At 44.2% G+C, this 14,980-nt stretch overlaps 2 protein-coding genes across 2 annotated transcripts in view; one reads left to right on the top strand and one right to left on the bottom strand.

The window, feature by feature from the left end:
- The window catches only part of UPRT (uracil phosphoribosyltransferase homolog), a 13,353-nt gene extending 11,372 nt beyond the window's left edge, over positions 1–1,981 (top strand). The window contains exons 5-7 of the mRNA XM_057370135.1: positions 59–220; positions 754–852; positions 1,589–1,981. Coding sequence (XP_057226118.1) covers positions 59–220; positions 754–852; positions 1,589–1,695 — 368 coding nt within the window. The 3' untranslated portion in view covers positions 1,696–1,981. The remainder of the gene's footprint in view (positions 1–58; positions 221–753; positions 853–1,588) is intronic.
- Positions 1,982–5,372: 3,391 nt separating this feature from the next.
- The window catches only part of ZDHHC15 (zinc finger DHHC-type palmitoyltransferase 15), an 18,827-nt gene continuing 9,219 nt past the window's right edge, over positions 5,373–14,980 (bottom strand). The window contains exons 7-11 of the mRNA XM_057370136.1: positions 14,122–14,303; positions 12,848–12,974; positions 12,142–12,251; positions 10,931–11,013; positions 5,373–9,908 (exon numbers count right to left, since the gene is read on the bottom strand). Of these exons, the coding sequence (XP_057226119.1) occupies positions 10,970–11,013; positions 12,142–12,251; positions 12,848–12,974; positions 14,122–14,303 (463 nt within the window). The 3' untranslated portion in view covers positions 5,373–9,908; positions 10,931–10,969. The remainder of the gene's footprint in view (positions 9,909–10,930; positions 11,014–12,141; positions 12,252–12,847; positions 12,975–14,121; positions 14,304–14,980) is intronic.

Genomic DNA, 14,980 nt, shown 5'->3' with positions numbered 1-14,980 from the left:
CCCTGAGCCCTTTCTCAGCCTGTGACCATTTGCTCTGTGTTTGTGCTGCTCCTTTGAGGAGAGGCCATGGAACAAGGCCTGCGGGACTGCTGCAGATCCATCCGSATCGGGAAAATCCTGATCCAGAGCGACGAGGAGACGCAGCGAGCCAAAGTCTACTACGCCAAGTTCCCACCAGACATCTACAGGAGGAAAGTGCTGCTCATGTACCCAATCCTGAGTGAGTGTCAMGGACAGCCAGACTGCTCTGAATGCTGAGAGCCTGCATTGAAAGGAAATTTCCAAATTTCAGGGCTTTGATTGGGTTTTCTGCTTGGTTTAGGTAACAGAGGAAGGAATTTATCAGGCTGTGCCAGGGCACACATTACTCAGCTGCACCAGGGGGAATGCAGAGCAAATTGTTTGGGCATGGCTGCGTTTGGGAGAAAGGCTGAAGATTAAGACTTGATACAAATTTAATTATACGAATTTTGCCATGGGAAAAGACTCAAACAATATTTTGCTTACTCTAAGACATTTCTGGATTAATATTATAAGAAGTTTGTTAAGATGAGGTTACTTTTCCATACTTTTCTAAATTCTGCCATTAGGATACCAACATTTTCAACAATGAATGCATGCAGAGATGATGGCTTTCCAGTAAGAAAGGACAGAATGACCATTCAGTCACACCAGTGCTACCATTCAGTTTACGACAAGTTCATCAACCAGCGGAAAAACCCCTAAACCCTCTCTGCCTTTTTGCTCTCTCAGGTACTGGGAACACYGTCATCGAGGCTGTCAAAGTGCTCGTGGAACACGGGGTCCAGCCCAGCGTCATCATCCTGCTCAGCCTCTTCTCCACACCTCATGGTGAGTGTGTGTGACAGGCACAGGAGGGAGCTGTGAGGAGAGTGACATCAGTCACACATGGGACACRGGGCAGAGCTGTGCCTCTGCCACAGTAGCATCACTTTGCTCAGATCAGGTTTGGGGTTTTTTGGCTGAATTGTAAAACTGAGTGAAGAGCGCTGTGTTTGGTGTGGGTAGTGAGGAGGGGCCTGAATGGCAAAACTGCAAAGGGGTGAGTATTCCTAAAAGCAGGAGTTTGCAGCGCTGCCAGGTCCGTGGCTCACAGAGCAATGCCAGGCCCGCTGCTCTTCTGGAGCAGGGAATGTGGGGGCTGGTCCTGGATCAGAACAACACCAGGAGTGGGAGCTGAATGGAGCTACAGAACTGGCCTGTTTGCAGGTTAAAGAGGATCTAAACAAGAAACATCTGCTGCTCTGGAGTAGGAGACCAGATCTTGTGKTTTTTAAAAATTGGCCTTGGCAGAAATCGCTATCAAAAAACTCAGCTGAACTGCAGAGCAGCCTGTAACCACTTGAATTGGGAGTATATGTGTATGGAAAAGGAAAATCCAAAGAAGAAAACCCCAAAAAGCAATCCCCTGAAATCAGGAACTTTTCCTCATAGACAGTTAGCTAAGGCAGGAATAGGAAGTGGGGACAGAAGCACTAAGCCTGACTTACCTTTGGAATGCTGCTGATCACAATTTAACATGGGCTGGAGCGCTGTAGTCATTATTGCCTTTGCTGTTTCTTCAAAGGTGCCAAATCCATCATCCAGGAATTCCCAGAAATCACCATTTTAACTACAGAAGTGCATCCTGTTGCACCAACACACTTTGGACAGAAGTATTTTGGGACAGACTGACACCCTTGGAACAACTGGACATGACTATATGACATTACAAAAGGTTTTTTTCTACATTTTATTACTGTTGAGCTGATCGAGGGCATATTTAAAAGTTTTTGGCCAACTAACTTAGGTTAGTTGTGGCCTGAACAGGGATCAGGTACAGTGACAAAGCACTCTGGTTACACGGTCAAGCATCTCCATGTTGGGGTTCTATAAACTGCCACACTGCTTTAACTTATTTATTCTTCTCCAGCCTGTCCGTGGCYGCCTGCAAGAGCAAAATAAACCCAACTAAACCCCAGTGGAGCGTCCTTCATTTCTAGGGTCACTTGACATCACTCCAGCATACAGCCACTCCCAGTGCTTCCAGGATTTTGATGTCCTCCTGAGCAGCCACAGGGCATTTTTGGTCTTTGACTGGTGGCCAAGAACCAAAGCTACAACTCTTGGAATTTTGCTCTGCAAACATTATTTTCAAATAGTGAAACACCCCTGRTTGTGTTCCTCAGTGGTCCTGAATTAAGAAAATTCCTGCACATGTGCAAACTGGGTGGGAATTGGGGGTGGGAGCACAACTGCCTGTGGAAATTATACACATACAAAACCTGGGAGTTYTAAGAGAAAACTTGGGGCTGGATCACTCTCACCAACTCTTTTTAATGAGAGGAAAACTGTGGCAAAAAGTTGGAACTCAATTTCTAGTGCTGTTCACAGAACACCAGGGCTAAAGACAAATGTGGCCCTCAGGGCTCAGCAGCCTTTCCAAACCCTCAAGGCACTCATTGTATGGGTCACATTAAACATCAATCAATCTGCAGCTAAATCCCTTCTTTCTTTGCCTGTAAATCCCTGGCACCAAGTATACAATATCCATCTGGCCAGTACSTTCCCTTACTTTGGGGAGGTAACTTCAGGAAAATGTATTAACCATATTAACCATTATTAACCACAATATTAACCATTATTATTTAAAAATAGACCCATGTTCTACAATTGCAGGATTAGGAAACGTTGTTTCAAGTCCCTTCTTACGTCTCATCAGGTGAGTGGAGTGCTGAGGTCTGGGCTGCCCCCACCAATGCCAGCATTTAGTGAGTCTTTTTTGTCACAGATTAAGAACCTTCCCTGTTCCAAGCAGTAATTCCATTTAATTAAAKTTGTGTAACACTTCCAGAGAGGGAACGTTGAGCCTGAGCATAGGAAATAACCATTCACAAGTCTAATAAATTAGCCAAAAATGGTTTTAATGCAGTTCTTGCCTGCAGTACAGTATAAACCATAATAAAAAACAACAAAGCAGAACATACAGGATATTCAGCTGTAGAAACTGTACAAACACTTGGAAAATGCCAATGAAACTCCACAGAGCATCAGCATAGTCAGAACATTGACAGTAAAAACGAGTAYCCAAAGCTTTTGTAAAAACCCATTTGATATCAAAAGTCTCAATGCCAGCAGCAGCAGCATTAAACTCCTGAACACAACACCCCAAAGGTGGGCAGCAGTCCCTGCCTGACATTCCTTGGAAAATAATTACTTCCTATTGAGTTAGGGGGAAGGGATGCGTGTTAACCACCCAGCTGAGTGGCTGCACAGGGCACTGCTGGCTGCAACAACTGCCAGCCCAGGCCATGCTGGGTTCCTAAAAAGCAGCTGGATGCCCTCTGACCCACAGCAGCTCCTGCAGGGGGTGTTCTGCTCCAGCCCCRTCTTCCTGAAGGAAAAGCTCCAGCACATGAAAGCCCCTGGCTTCTCTGGGAGGAAGTTAAACCCTCCTGCTAACACTGACAATGCCACGGCTCTGCCATCCTCTGATCCTGAGGATTAGTTCTGTTCTCTCTTTGAGGGACCCATTTGCACCACAAAGAGCATTTTCAGATGAGGACCAGCTATCTGAGCAGGGAGATTATAAAATAACAAGACCTTTTCAAGTTCCTATGTTCCTACCCCTAAGTTCCCCACTCCGGCAGTGGATTTGGAATCATGCTGGAGTAGCTCCTGTTCAGTCAGGCAGTGAGTACAGCAGGAAGCTACTCCATAGTGTAATTAATTCCAAAGAAGGATGGAGTTAAATCCAAACAGTGGAACAACAGGTCCCATCTCCTCACAGCAGCTCTTAGWCACAAACTTGTCCCTCCTTCCTCCCAGGGAAAGCCACATGCACCAGCCCAACAGTTCATTACATCAGCAGCATTCCAGAGACCCAGGGAGCTCTCCTGGACACATCCTGGAGGCTCCTGGATCCTCCAGAAAAAGGCAGAGGGGAAAATAATACACTGACACTTTCAAGAGTCCATTGGGTTTTTGATTCCCTCAGAAAGGAAAGTGCTGATCCAAGAAGGGGCAGCACATATCTTCCCCAGGTTAGAAAGKAGAGGGGGTGGCCAATTTTGTGGGGTTCCAGGCTTTCCATGGRAGTGAGTCCAAGGTTTAACTCAAGGAAGTGCTTCAGGAAGCACTGGAACAGCAGGGGAAGCCTTCAGGTCAGATACCTGTGTGCTCCATGGGCTGTGTGACACCAGCACTGSGTGCAAGCAGGCATTTCTTTCCAAGCACAGCTGGAATAAGAAACAAAGATGAGACCTTTGTCCTTTTTATTGGATCTTTTTGGGGTTGTGGTTTTTTCCCCCCTCCTTAAYATAACCTTTTTTTAAGCAGTGGCTGTTACCCACTAGTTTTACAAATGCTGCTGTAAATCTTAAAATCTCAAAAATAATAGCATGCAGGCATGAGCAACTTACAGGCTTGTATTTGAAATGTAAACTTACATTTTATTTCACAAGGTTTACATCCCAAACGGAAGGTGGAGAATAAAGAAAGGTTTTTATGAAAGAGAAAATGCAGGAAGTAGGATCCTGCTCTAAGCAAAGCTAATTGGGCCTGATGATGTGAACCACAAACCAAGAGCTGACAAACAGCGAGGTTAATTACAAATAAAATACATGGCACAACAGCATAAAATGACATCTACTCACCTTCACAGTATCCAAAAAACCAGCACAAGCAGCTCAAAGCTGAAAATATTTAAATGTATGTTCAGGAGGAAGAGGGAAGACTAACAATGAGATGGAAAAAGGATAAGAGACTGAAATCCTGCAGCAATGGGTGTGAGCTCAGTGTTTGTGACCAGGGCAGGGAACGCAGCACTAGGCAGGAGGGGCTGACAGAGCAGGCTGGGAATGAAAACAGCCCCTCTGCCATGAAATGCCTTCACTGATCTGTTCAGAACCAGTTTAGATTTGCAAGTGTTCTGTAACAAAGCAGAAGCTGATAGAATTGGAAAAATATCAATAAAATTGAGGTATTTTCAAGTACTATGGATCCATTTCAAAAATCTGTAACACGAGTCACCAAAATGAATATGTGATGACCCTTTTGAGTTAATTAATTCTGGCTTAAAAAACAAGGTCAGCTGTGCCTCCTTCACCTGCTAACTAAACCCTTCCACCAGTGCACCAGCTCTGCACAGAGTAACTGCTCAGCAGAGTAAATGCACAGAGCAACTGCACAGAGTAACTGCTCAGCAGAGAAACTCTGCAGAGGAACTGCACAGAGTAACTGCTCAGCAGAGAAACTCTGCAGAGGAACTGCACAGAGTAACTGCTCAGCAGAGAAACTGTGCAGAGTAGCTGCTCAGCACAGTAACTGTACAGAGCAACTGCTCAGCACAGAGCAACTGCTCAGCACAGAGTTAACTGCTCAGCAGAGAAACTCTGCACAGAGTAACTGCACAGAGTAAGTGCCCAGCACAGAGTAACTGCTCAACACAGAGTAACTGCTCGGCAGAGAAACTCTGCATAGAGTAACTGCCCAGCAGAGTAACTGCCCAGCAGAGTAACTGCCCAGCACAGAGTAGCTGCTCAGCACATAGTCACTGCTCTGCAGGAGGCAGGTGCCTTGAAAACAGCTCACCACATCATTCTTCATCACTAAAGTCAGGGAAAAACCAGTAATTTTTTTATTTTTTCCCATTGACATTTTACATTCACATTACAGACTTTATGCATCAAGTTGTGCTTTCAGTCCAGACCAGCATATAGAACTACAGAGCAGGAGCTGGTGTGGATTTTGCTGAGTCCCATTCCTGTGTCMCAGGAAGCAAACATTCATTGCATAGTGCGATTCGGAATCTTCCTGATTCTCACCAGTGACTGCACCCCACACACACTGGGTACAGCCCTCTCAAACATACAGTACTGTTCCCTGCTTAAAGGAAAACAAGATTATACTACTAAAACTGTTACAACTCACTAAGAGAAACCTGGCAGTGCAAGGAGGATTAACAAGTCCTGGTTCCTTGGGCAGGACTTGCTGGCCCAGGACTGGACTTAGGACAGTTCTRCCCAGAGGAACATCAATATGATGTTCTGTCAGGTTTTTGTACCTGAATGTAGATGAGAGAGAAGGAGGAAAGGTGAGGAGGTGGTTGGTTGTTACTTTGGAGCATGAATCCAGGAGCAGAGGGATAACACTGCAGCCATCACACAGTGAAGTCCAGCAAAGGCATTCCCTCCTTTCCCACGGTAACATCACTTGGRAAAGTTGCTCACAGCTGAGGAAGCTCAGCCTTGTGAAGGATATGAGATGCATTTGTGAAATGCTGGAATATGAGCAAGAGGAGCAAGGAAGGAGCTGCCCCCGACCTCAGCCCTCTGTGCCCTGATTGAAGCTCACAAGCCCACAGCCTGGTGTGTCTGACACACTGGTTGGCACTCGAGCCACAGTTACTGCCTGGTCACTGCTGGCAGAGCTGCACAGGCCTGGTGGTCCTGTCTCACTGACATCACTGACAGGGGCTGGCCCGTGGCTGGCTGTTGGAGATTTCCCTCCAGCACTCGGCYCCCTCACCCTGGCTACACTGAACCAACCAATAAAATCTTCTCCAGCTACAGGGGCTTCTACACAGGCAGAGACCCACTGAGGACAGCAGCTSTTGTGACCCTGTGATGAAAAAATCTAATTTCCTACTTTATTCTGTAGTGTAGATCCARTGAGGCAGAGAAAACAGCCCCTGGATGGGGCTGAGACAATTCCCTTGCTGCTCCCACACTGCTCCAGGCTGGAGTTCAACACCTTCAGCAGCCCTACAGTTACACAACTGCCATCAGCATCAGCACTGAGACTCAAACGTTAGCAATTCACCAAGTGCTTTAAGTGTAACTGTGTGTACAGCCYGCACCCAGAGCCTGACAGCAAACACCACATGGTGACAGTGCCACAGGGAACACTTGGACTGCTCTTGCACAGAGGGCTCAGAGCATAACCTGGGATGTTGTGACACCAGCACAAGGCAGCGTGAGACACACACGGGATGAACTGGAATCATTGTCCAGCTCCCAGAGCTGCAGTGTCATTGGTGGTGGTGGGGTGAATCCCAGTSCTGGAATGCTGGGATGGAGGGTGCAGGAAAGGGAGAGGTTTGATGATACAGCCCTTACAKTCAGAGATGATGGAGAGCCTCTGGATGAGGATCAGGGCATGGAAAACAAAGGAGGTGTTGCAGTGGATTRTACCCCCAAAAGAGCCATTTGCAGTTTAAAAATACTAACACACCCGGGACTGAATATTCTGTTTTGTCACCTGCAGCAGTGACCACAGCAGCCTGAGGAAATTCTGTTTTCCAGTGCATTTACTCAGCATAACCAGGGCACAGGCCAAGGGTAACCTAAGGATATCACCTTATGTGAGCAGAAGGGAACAAAACAGAGCTGCTCACTCAGACAAGTGGGTTTTTCCCATTTTGTTCTGCCTCATTTTACACTTTTGGGTTTCACATTTCATGAAGCTTTCCAGCATCTGATGGGTGGATATTGATGGGAAGTAGTTCTGAAGTGATAAACTTTGTATGTTTCTACCTGGACAAGAGTTTGTAACAACCACAGGAGGCTGAGCTGCTTTGAAGGAAAGGGAAGAGTTGGCCATAACTAATTACAAGAAAAGTGACTGAATAAAGTTACCTGGAAACATTTAAAACTGTTTCTCAGTCTGAGCTGGRCACCTGGGTTATCATAAAGACATCTGGCTTAATATTAGAAGACAACACCTGATTTTCTGTGCTCCTCATGAGCAATGCAGCAGCAAGAGCAAGCATGGGTGCTCCTGCAGAGCTGCTGCTGCTGCCTGGCAGAGAAAGAGCTCAGAGAATGACAGGGCTGTAACCAGAACCAAACCCAGAAGGGACACAAGAACCTGCTCAGAAAACTCCTGCAAATCCACACAGCTCTGGAAAAATACACTTCAGTTGACAGAATCAAAGTCACCAAATCATCTTCCTGGTTTTATATACAAGGAATTTAAAGTTTTTAAAGGCACAAATAGCACTCTGTATGTGCTAAATTCCTGTTGAATTCCTGTTTAGCTGCCATCATCCTCTCAAGCTCCCCCTCTGGAGCACATTTTGCTAGGAATGAGGTGATGAATTCAGCTGCCACCTTTCATCACACACAGCACAAGGCCCAACACCAGATTTACATTAGAAATGCAGCTTGAGATTGACAGGAAAAACATTTCCAGCACTCAGCAGCCGTTTGGTGACAGAGCCACTCAACAGATGGGGCTCAGGTGGCTGAAGCAGGAACATTGAGTGTTCAGGACCACCCTGAGGAGACACAAACCCACCCAAGCCCGGGCCAGCCCACCTTGGCCCCTCACAACCAAATTCAGCAGTGACATTGTGGAGAGATCATCACTGCCTGCTCCACACAAACTGCAGAGGCTGAGGGATAAAATTCCTGTCCCCAGGGCACAGATCAACCAGRAGTTAAACACCTACTGTTACGGAAGGAACCTCTGCAAGGCTCTCCCGTCTCACAGGCACATTTCCTGTGGCAGCAGCAGCAGGGGAAACTGAGGAAAAACGGGGYCAGTTTGTAGGCAAAGCCTTCATTACCAAACTCACTCGGCAGGTCCTTTTTCTTGACATGCACAGCTGCTCCTGTAGTCACTGTCAACACCAGTGGGCTGATAAATAAACATAAAAATGGAATAGAAAATGGTACTAAATGATCTTAGAGGCAGTACAGCAATACTTTCAGCATGCACCTAATTCAAACAAGAGTGATGGACTGGGCTGAATCATGCAGATAAAAATAAAGGACTCAGATCTAGAAAAATGTCCATAATCCAGCCAGCCAAGTCTCAGTTCCATTCCCCAGAACAAAAACAGGGAATAGATCTCTTTGTAAATGCAGCAAAATGCAGAAAAAAAATCTGATCACCTCTTAGTGCAGAAACCCCTGAAACCAGTCAGTGCACTGAGTTGGCAAGAATTATGAAAAAATTCCATATGTCAATTGTGCCTTCAGCATTTTGGGATTCAACCAAGCCTTGTGGAGTGCAAACTCCAAACACGACTGTTGGAGCTACACTTTCAGTGCACATTTCAAATTCACATCTTCCTTTCTGACTCCATGAACACACAAATCTCCATCAAACACTGATCCAGGAATGAGTGGCTATTTTAGCCCTAGGAATTAATGCAAACTGGACAGTCTGAAGTTCCCTTTTGCATTTTAGGTGCCTACAAGTAGGATTAGGCAAAAAGACTATAACCCAAATTCTAAGACAATAACACCATCATAAAAGAAGTTTTAAAAATATCTATGGCCACAATATTCTTGAATCTTGATACTGGCAATGTGAATATTTTATTTTTATTCACAGCTGCACATGTACATGTGCATGTTCAGCACTTTTCCTTTCAACACTTACATTCAGCTACCAATTTAGTGCCAGATTTAACTGGGTTTGTCTCGCATTGAGCTGAACTGACTCAGAATTTAAACAYGTTAGAAAATGCCACTTGTCAGAGAAGGTTGGAGAATCAGTCTCAAAATAAATAACCATCCCCAAGAATATTATGGCTTGGAAGAATTTCAAGAGCTTGAGTCCCTGATGTTTGCAAAATGAAAAGGCCTTTGGAAATGCACTCGCATCAACATTTTAACCTATTTTGAATAAAAAATATATAGTATTTATAAAATAAAGAGAGCAGGCCAAAGAAGATTGGCCAGAATCACTCTGTAAAATAGTTCTGTTAACTCTGTAACTTAAACTCATAAAGCCTTGGGACATCTGGACAGCAGGATTTCTGGAGAAGCATTCTAGAATGCAGGTTCCCAGCAGACGATACTTCAGGATGTTTTCTCATCTTGAAGATCCACTTSTTTTCTGCCCCTCAAAACTGAAGTCCTTGCCAAGAGAAGGGATGTTGGCTCCTGAGAGGGAAGCTGAAATTAAAAGAAATAAAAAAGTGCAACTGTAGCAGTGCTGTGATTGTGATGGAGGGCTGGTCTGGGGCTGGTCTGGGTTTGGGATTTGTTTTAAAGCCATGAAGAATGAGAGGGAAAATGCTGGGTTTCCCTGCCCTGGTACAAGATGGGATGCAGCCCTCACTGACAGAAAAACACTCCAGGGTTTYTCTTAGTGGAACAAAGTGGGCTCACACCCACAAGGTGCCAGAAGCTATTGCAAGAAACTGGAGGGGCTGTTTGCCAGGGGAGCCAGGCACGGACTCCAGTGCTCTGCCACACCTCAGCTGTCACCTGCCATGGAACAGAGAGGGGCAAATTCCACCTGACAATGGCACCTCCTGCAAGGRGACAGCAGAGGATGCTGCTGGAATCACGGTCACTCACACTCCCCTGGGACACCAGGACCCTGTGTCCTCTGCACTGCCTGCAGCTCCTGGGGCAGGACGTGTGGGGCATCTCCCCAGCTCTCCCAGTCAAACAGGTGGCAGAGCAGGGAATGTTCTGGAAGCATCACCTGCCCCAGCCTGTGTCATCTGTTGTGACCCACCTTTTCCAGGGTGAGAAAAAGCCTGGGTAAGAGACTGACAGCTGATGTGACATTCCAGGTCGCTTCCTTGTATTCCCAGCTGCAACCTGGCTGCTCTCAGCTCAGTGTAAGCCTGCACCTGCACCATCCCACCCTTCCCATGGATCCCTGCATGGAATTCCCATCTTGTCACAGCATGAATCAGTGCAAGAGTCATTACCTGCCATGATTTCCAGAGGAGCTGCAGGGTTTTTGTCCTCCCCTCCACACTGTGCTGGTGGCTCTGGTGCTGCCTGTGCCAGCAAACAGCCCCGAGCTGAGAACCTCTGCTTCCCTTTAGGGTCCCTTGAACAAGGGATTTCTGGGCAAGCTGGACAAATGTGGTTCTGCTAAAGCCAAAAGCTGCCCAGCATCACCTCCCCACTCCCTGCAGAGCAGTGGTTTTGAGGGAAGTAAAGAAACAAACACTCACCTTTGTGATCAAGCTTTACACCATTGGGTTTTCACACTGCTATGTCTCCCTTTCTATGGCAAGGGATGAGCCTTCCCCAGAACCTGTCMAATGAAAAGCAAAGCACTTAGAGGTAAAATCTGCTTTTCTCACTGAGAATCTGTTTTTCACTAAGCATGGAATTGTGTTTTTAAGGATCATTACAAACAAAAATAGACAACCACTTGTCAGAGCGAACTGAACAGCTGTTTTTAAATTGAGATTACTCTATTATTTATGGCTTTTTTTATCTCATAACCAAGTCACAAGCTTTAAAGCCACAAAGACAAATAAAGGTCTTGCAGTTTTAGTGGAACATTTCAGATCTTTCTGGTTAGACATTTTTAATGCTTTATTTCTGTTGTGTAAGAGAGAATCTGAATATTGTAGTTCAAAAGACCCACAATGATCATCCAGTTCAACTGCCTGGAAATCAGTATCAGTTATTTTATGAGCACTATAAACTGAGAGACTTCATATAAGCTCCAAAGCATAACCTGGGGTCTGATTTAGCAAAAATCACCTCACTGTCAATGTTTTMATATGGAAGAATTAATTATTTATTAAGAGAATTTAAAATTTGTAAAAATTGAAAGAAGCTCTGACTCATTCCTAGGGGAATTATTTTAAGCATCATTAAAAATTCACAGGAACGCCACAGTTTTCTATTTAAAGCCAATTTTGTTTTTTTTAAAAAAACTCATTTGTGTTACCTTATGACTACGTAAATGTATACAACAAAACAGGAAGAGCAGGTAAATTAACTCTTGTAATAAAGCTGAACAAAATACAAAGCAGCTTCCTAAATGCACCTCTGCACTCAGGTGTTTGCACAGCTGTTTCACACATTCTCAGAGGAAAAACACACTTCAAAAAAAATCTAAATATTCTCCTTTTTGCAGGYACCACTTTATGTCCCAAGTAACTGTGCTGCAGGCAGCAACATTTGCAGGTAAATACTCTCACAATTTGACGCAATTTCAGTTTCTCTAGCCTTTGAAACACCTTCTCAATTCATTCACTTGCAAGTAGAAATTTGCTAAGAATCAATTGCACAGTAGAGCTTATTTTTAGTCTGTGCTCATTACTCAAGTTAGAGCTGCCCAGGGACTTAATCAACACAGTTTTTTATTTGATTAGCTCCTTTAATTCATCTACTGGCCACTGTAGGTCAGGACAACTCATTTCCTTACTCTGAGGCTCTTCATCTATTCCATCCTCTTCCCACTGCTCCTCATTTGTCAGGAGAGGGTTCCGAGCTTCATTCAAGGATCTCATTGGGAAAAAATGTCCATCCCCTTGGCTGCATGGAAAAAGGCAGAGAGAAACACTGGAAAAACAGCAAGTGACTTGAAAGGATGACAATTTCTGCACATTTTTGCTGCAAATGAAGTTTGCTGTTGTCTGTGTTTCCCACGTTTACTTAAAATCATCTTTATACTTTGTAAAGTGCCGTGCTTACTTTTCATTTTGGTTCTCAGTTCCTTGAAGCTCTCTCTGGAGAACAAAAGTTGAAACTTGTGGCCGGAAATTAAGTAATTTTTAGTAGAAGGTAAATGTGCTAATTTGATCAAGTTGGTTGAATACAGAAAAAAAAAAACCCTGTAAAAATTAACTTGTGGACAGCTAGAAGTGAGGGGGGAACTAAAGAAAACATTTATGAAAGAGGAGCAATTTTTTAATCCCACAGATTCTTCAGGGTGGAAATCACACTTCTGTGTCTGAATGACACAGTCATTCACATGTCCCCACTGAATGACACAGTCATTCACATGTCCTCACTCTTACTGAAAGAAAGAAAAAAAAAAACAAACCACTTTCCTGTGACCTAAAGCTGTACACAAAATGGGAAAAACTGTAATTATGTCAGCTTTTAGCACTGCCTTAATTATTGCTTACCTAGAGGCAATAGGCAGCAACCAGAGCTTTTTTTCTTCCCCAAACACTTGCTGGAGATTCTTCACAAAGCCAAGATTGAATCCATTTTTGTCTGGGCCATTTTGAAACACCGGAGCTGAGAAAGCCTCTGCACATAGATGCAATTTCAGTGGGAAAAAAAAGGAAAATCAATGCCAAACACTCCGAAACAGGATTGTGCATCTTGTAGCCACCCCAACACAACGTGATTTAGCAGATTCTATAAATACAGATTTCAAAATAATATTTTTTCCTATTTTACAAAGCCTGTAAAGACTTTTCAACTGAAGGCAGGAATTTGGTCGTGCAACTGAACCTACAGAACAGTCAAACCAACCCACAAAGAATTGTTTCATCCTGAGAATAGAGTCAAAAGATCTGAGACTTGATGAAATTCAGAGAGTAAAAACTTCTAGGTAAAAAAGTCAGACTGAAAGTAGGTTGGTCATCTATGCATATTCTAGAAGAGGCACAGGAGATTTAAATTACCTCATTCATCAGTGTTATCATGAACAAGCATTAGGGACAAGCAAATGCAAATAAACTGTGGGTTATGGTGAGCCATAAATTAAGAAAAGAGAGGAGGAGAATCCTGAGTGACTTTGGAACAATTTAATCTCCYTTCTCAGCTGCTGCACAGGCCTGATGTTTTGGGATAGATGAGCTTCAGTGCTCCATGAAATGACTTTTGAGGTAAATAACTTGATAAAATCAGAATATTTTCTCAGTCTGTTTTGTTAYAAAACTTTATCCAAAAAGCTTTGAAAGTTGAACGTTTATCAGAGGAAAGAAAAAGAAACTACTTGGCAAAATTATACTTCTTTAGATGATAATTTCTTTGGTTTTATAGCCAGAACTTCCTTGCCTTTATCACTAAAGATGGACACTGATTCCAAAGCTAACTAAGCTGGTCTGAGATTCACYCCAGCACAGGAGTTTAACAAAGCATTATTCCTGAAAAGCTGCACTCATTTCATAGCAAATGTAGTTTTACATATGCATAACATTTTTATAATTGRACTTCTACGCTTTAAGGCTCTGGTCTCCCAAACAAAGCTTTTGTCACRCCAGCTAACAAATGCAGATCATTTGAAGTGACAAATTTCTGCAACTTGTACTAAAATCCTAAATCTTCATCCCCTCATAAAGCAGCAGGAATGTACAGAAATAGAACAAATAGATTTTTTTTTTTGTTTTTCCTTCTCACAGCACCTTTGGTGTGTCTCACTAGAAGGAGACACCCAGAAGARCCTTACCTAGAGTGGATCTGTTTCTGCTGACGAGCCAGCAGTGGTAACCAAACAGAAACATGAGGCTTACAAAGAACATGATTGACACAAAGAGAAGGAAAAGGATGTGAAATTTGGAGCGTCCRTTGGTCAGCTCACCCTGGAAAGAAAACAGAACAAGTGATAGGAACAAATTAAAGATTGAAATTCTTTGTACTTAAGAGAAAAGAAAGATAATTTCTAAAACTCCTATTGGGAGTTCTTAAACTTGTATAGACAAAAGTCAGCCTTACTTTAAAAAGCAAGAAGAGACAAAGAAATGAATGTGGTTCATTTCCCCTCCTGTACCATAGCAMAAAGAGTGGGGGGGTGTCACTAACTCTTTGTATTGCTCAGATCCAGCTCCACCACAGCTCCCCAGGTGGGCTCCATGGGAAAGCAGCAGGCAGGAGCTCCTGAAGCCCTGTTTAAGCTCTGCTGAGTTTCTTGTGCAYATATTAAAATTCTGCACCTTGCTCAAGCTAAATCCAGAGAACATGAACCCTGCTGCTATTGGGGAGTGTCAGAACTGAGCACAGAGGGGTTGGGAAAGTTTAACAKCCAAGTGGGGCTTTCCAAGCAGAAGAAAGACTCCTTTCCTTCGACAGCAGAAGAGCCAAGAGCCAGAGGTGGCCAGCAGCGCACACAGGCAGATGCTGGGGACCTCCAGGGCTCAGAGCTGTGCCTTGCTGAGTTCAGGGAACAATTATGCATGKCAAAGTTAAGTTACTTCAACAAAAACATAGAGTTGTGCAGCARAGGGGACAGGAATTAGGGGCTATAGACCAGTCTCTTACTGGAGCTGTCAGCTGGCCCTGCTTGCGTACAAACAATCATCAGTAACTGA

The sequence above is a fragment of the Malurus melanocephalus genome, unplaced genomic scaffold (assembly GCF_030028575.1).
Source record: "Malurus melanocephalus ecotype Western Australia unplaced genomic scaffold, MMel_1.1 scaffold_120, whole genome shotgun sequence".
In the NCBI taxonomy this organism is placed as follows: Eukaryota; Metazoa; Chordata; class Aves; order Passeriformes; family Maluridae; genus Malurus; species Malurus melanocephalus.
This window is presented reverse-complemented; position numbering and strand designations above follow the sequence as displayed.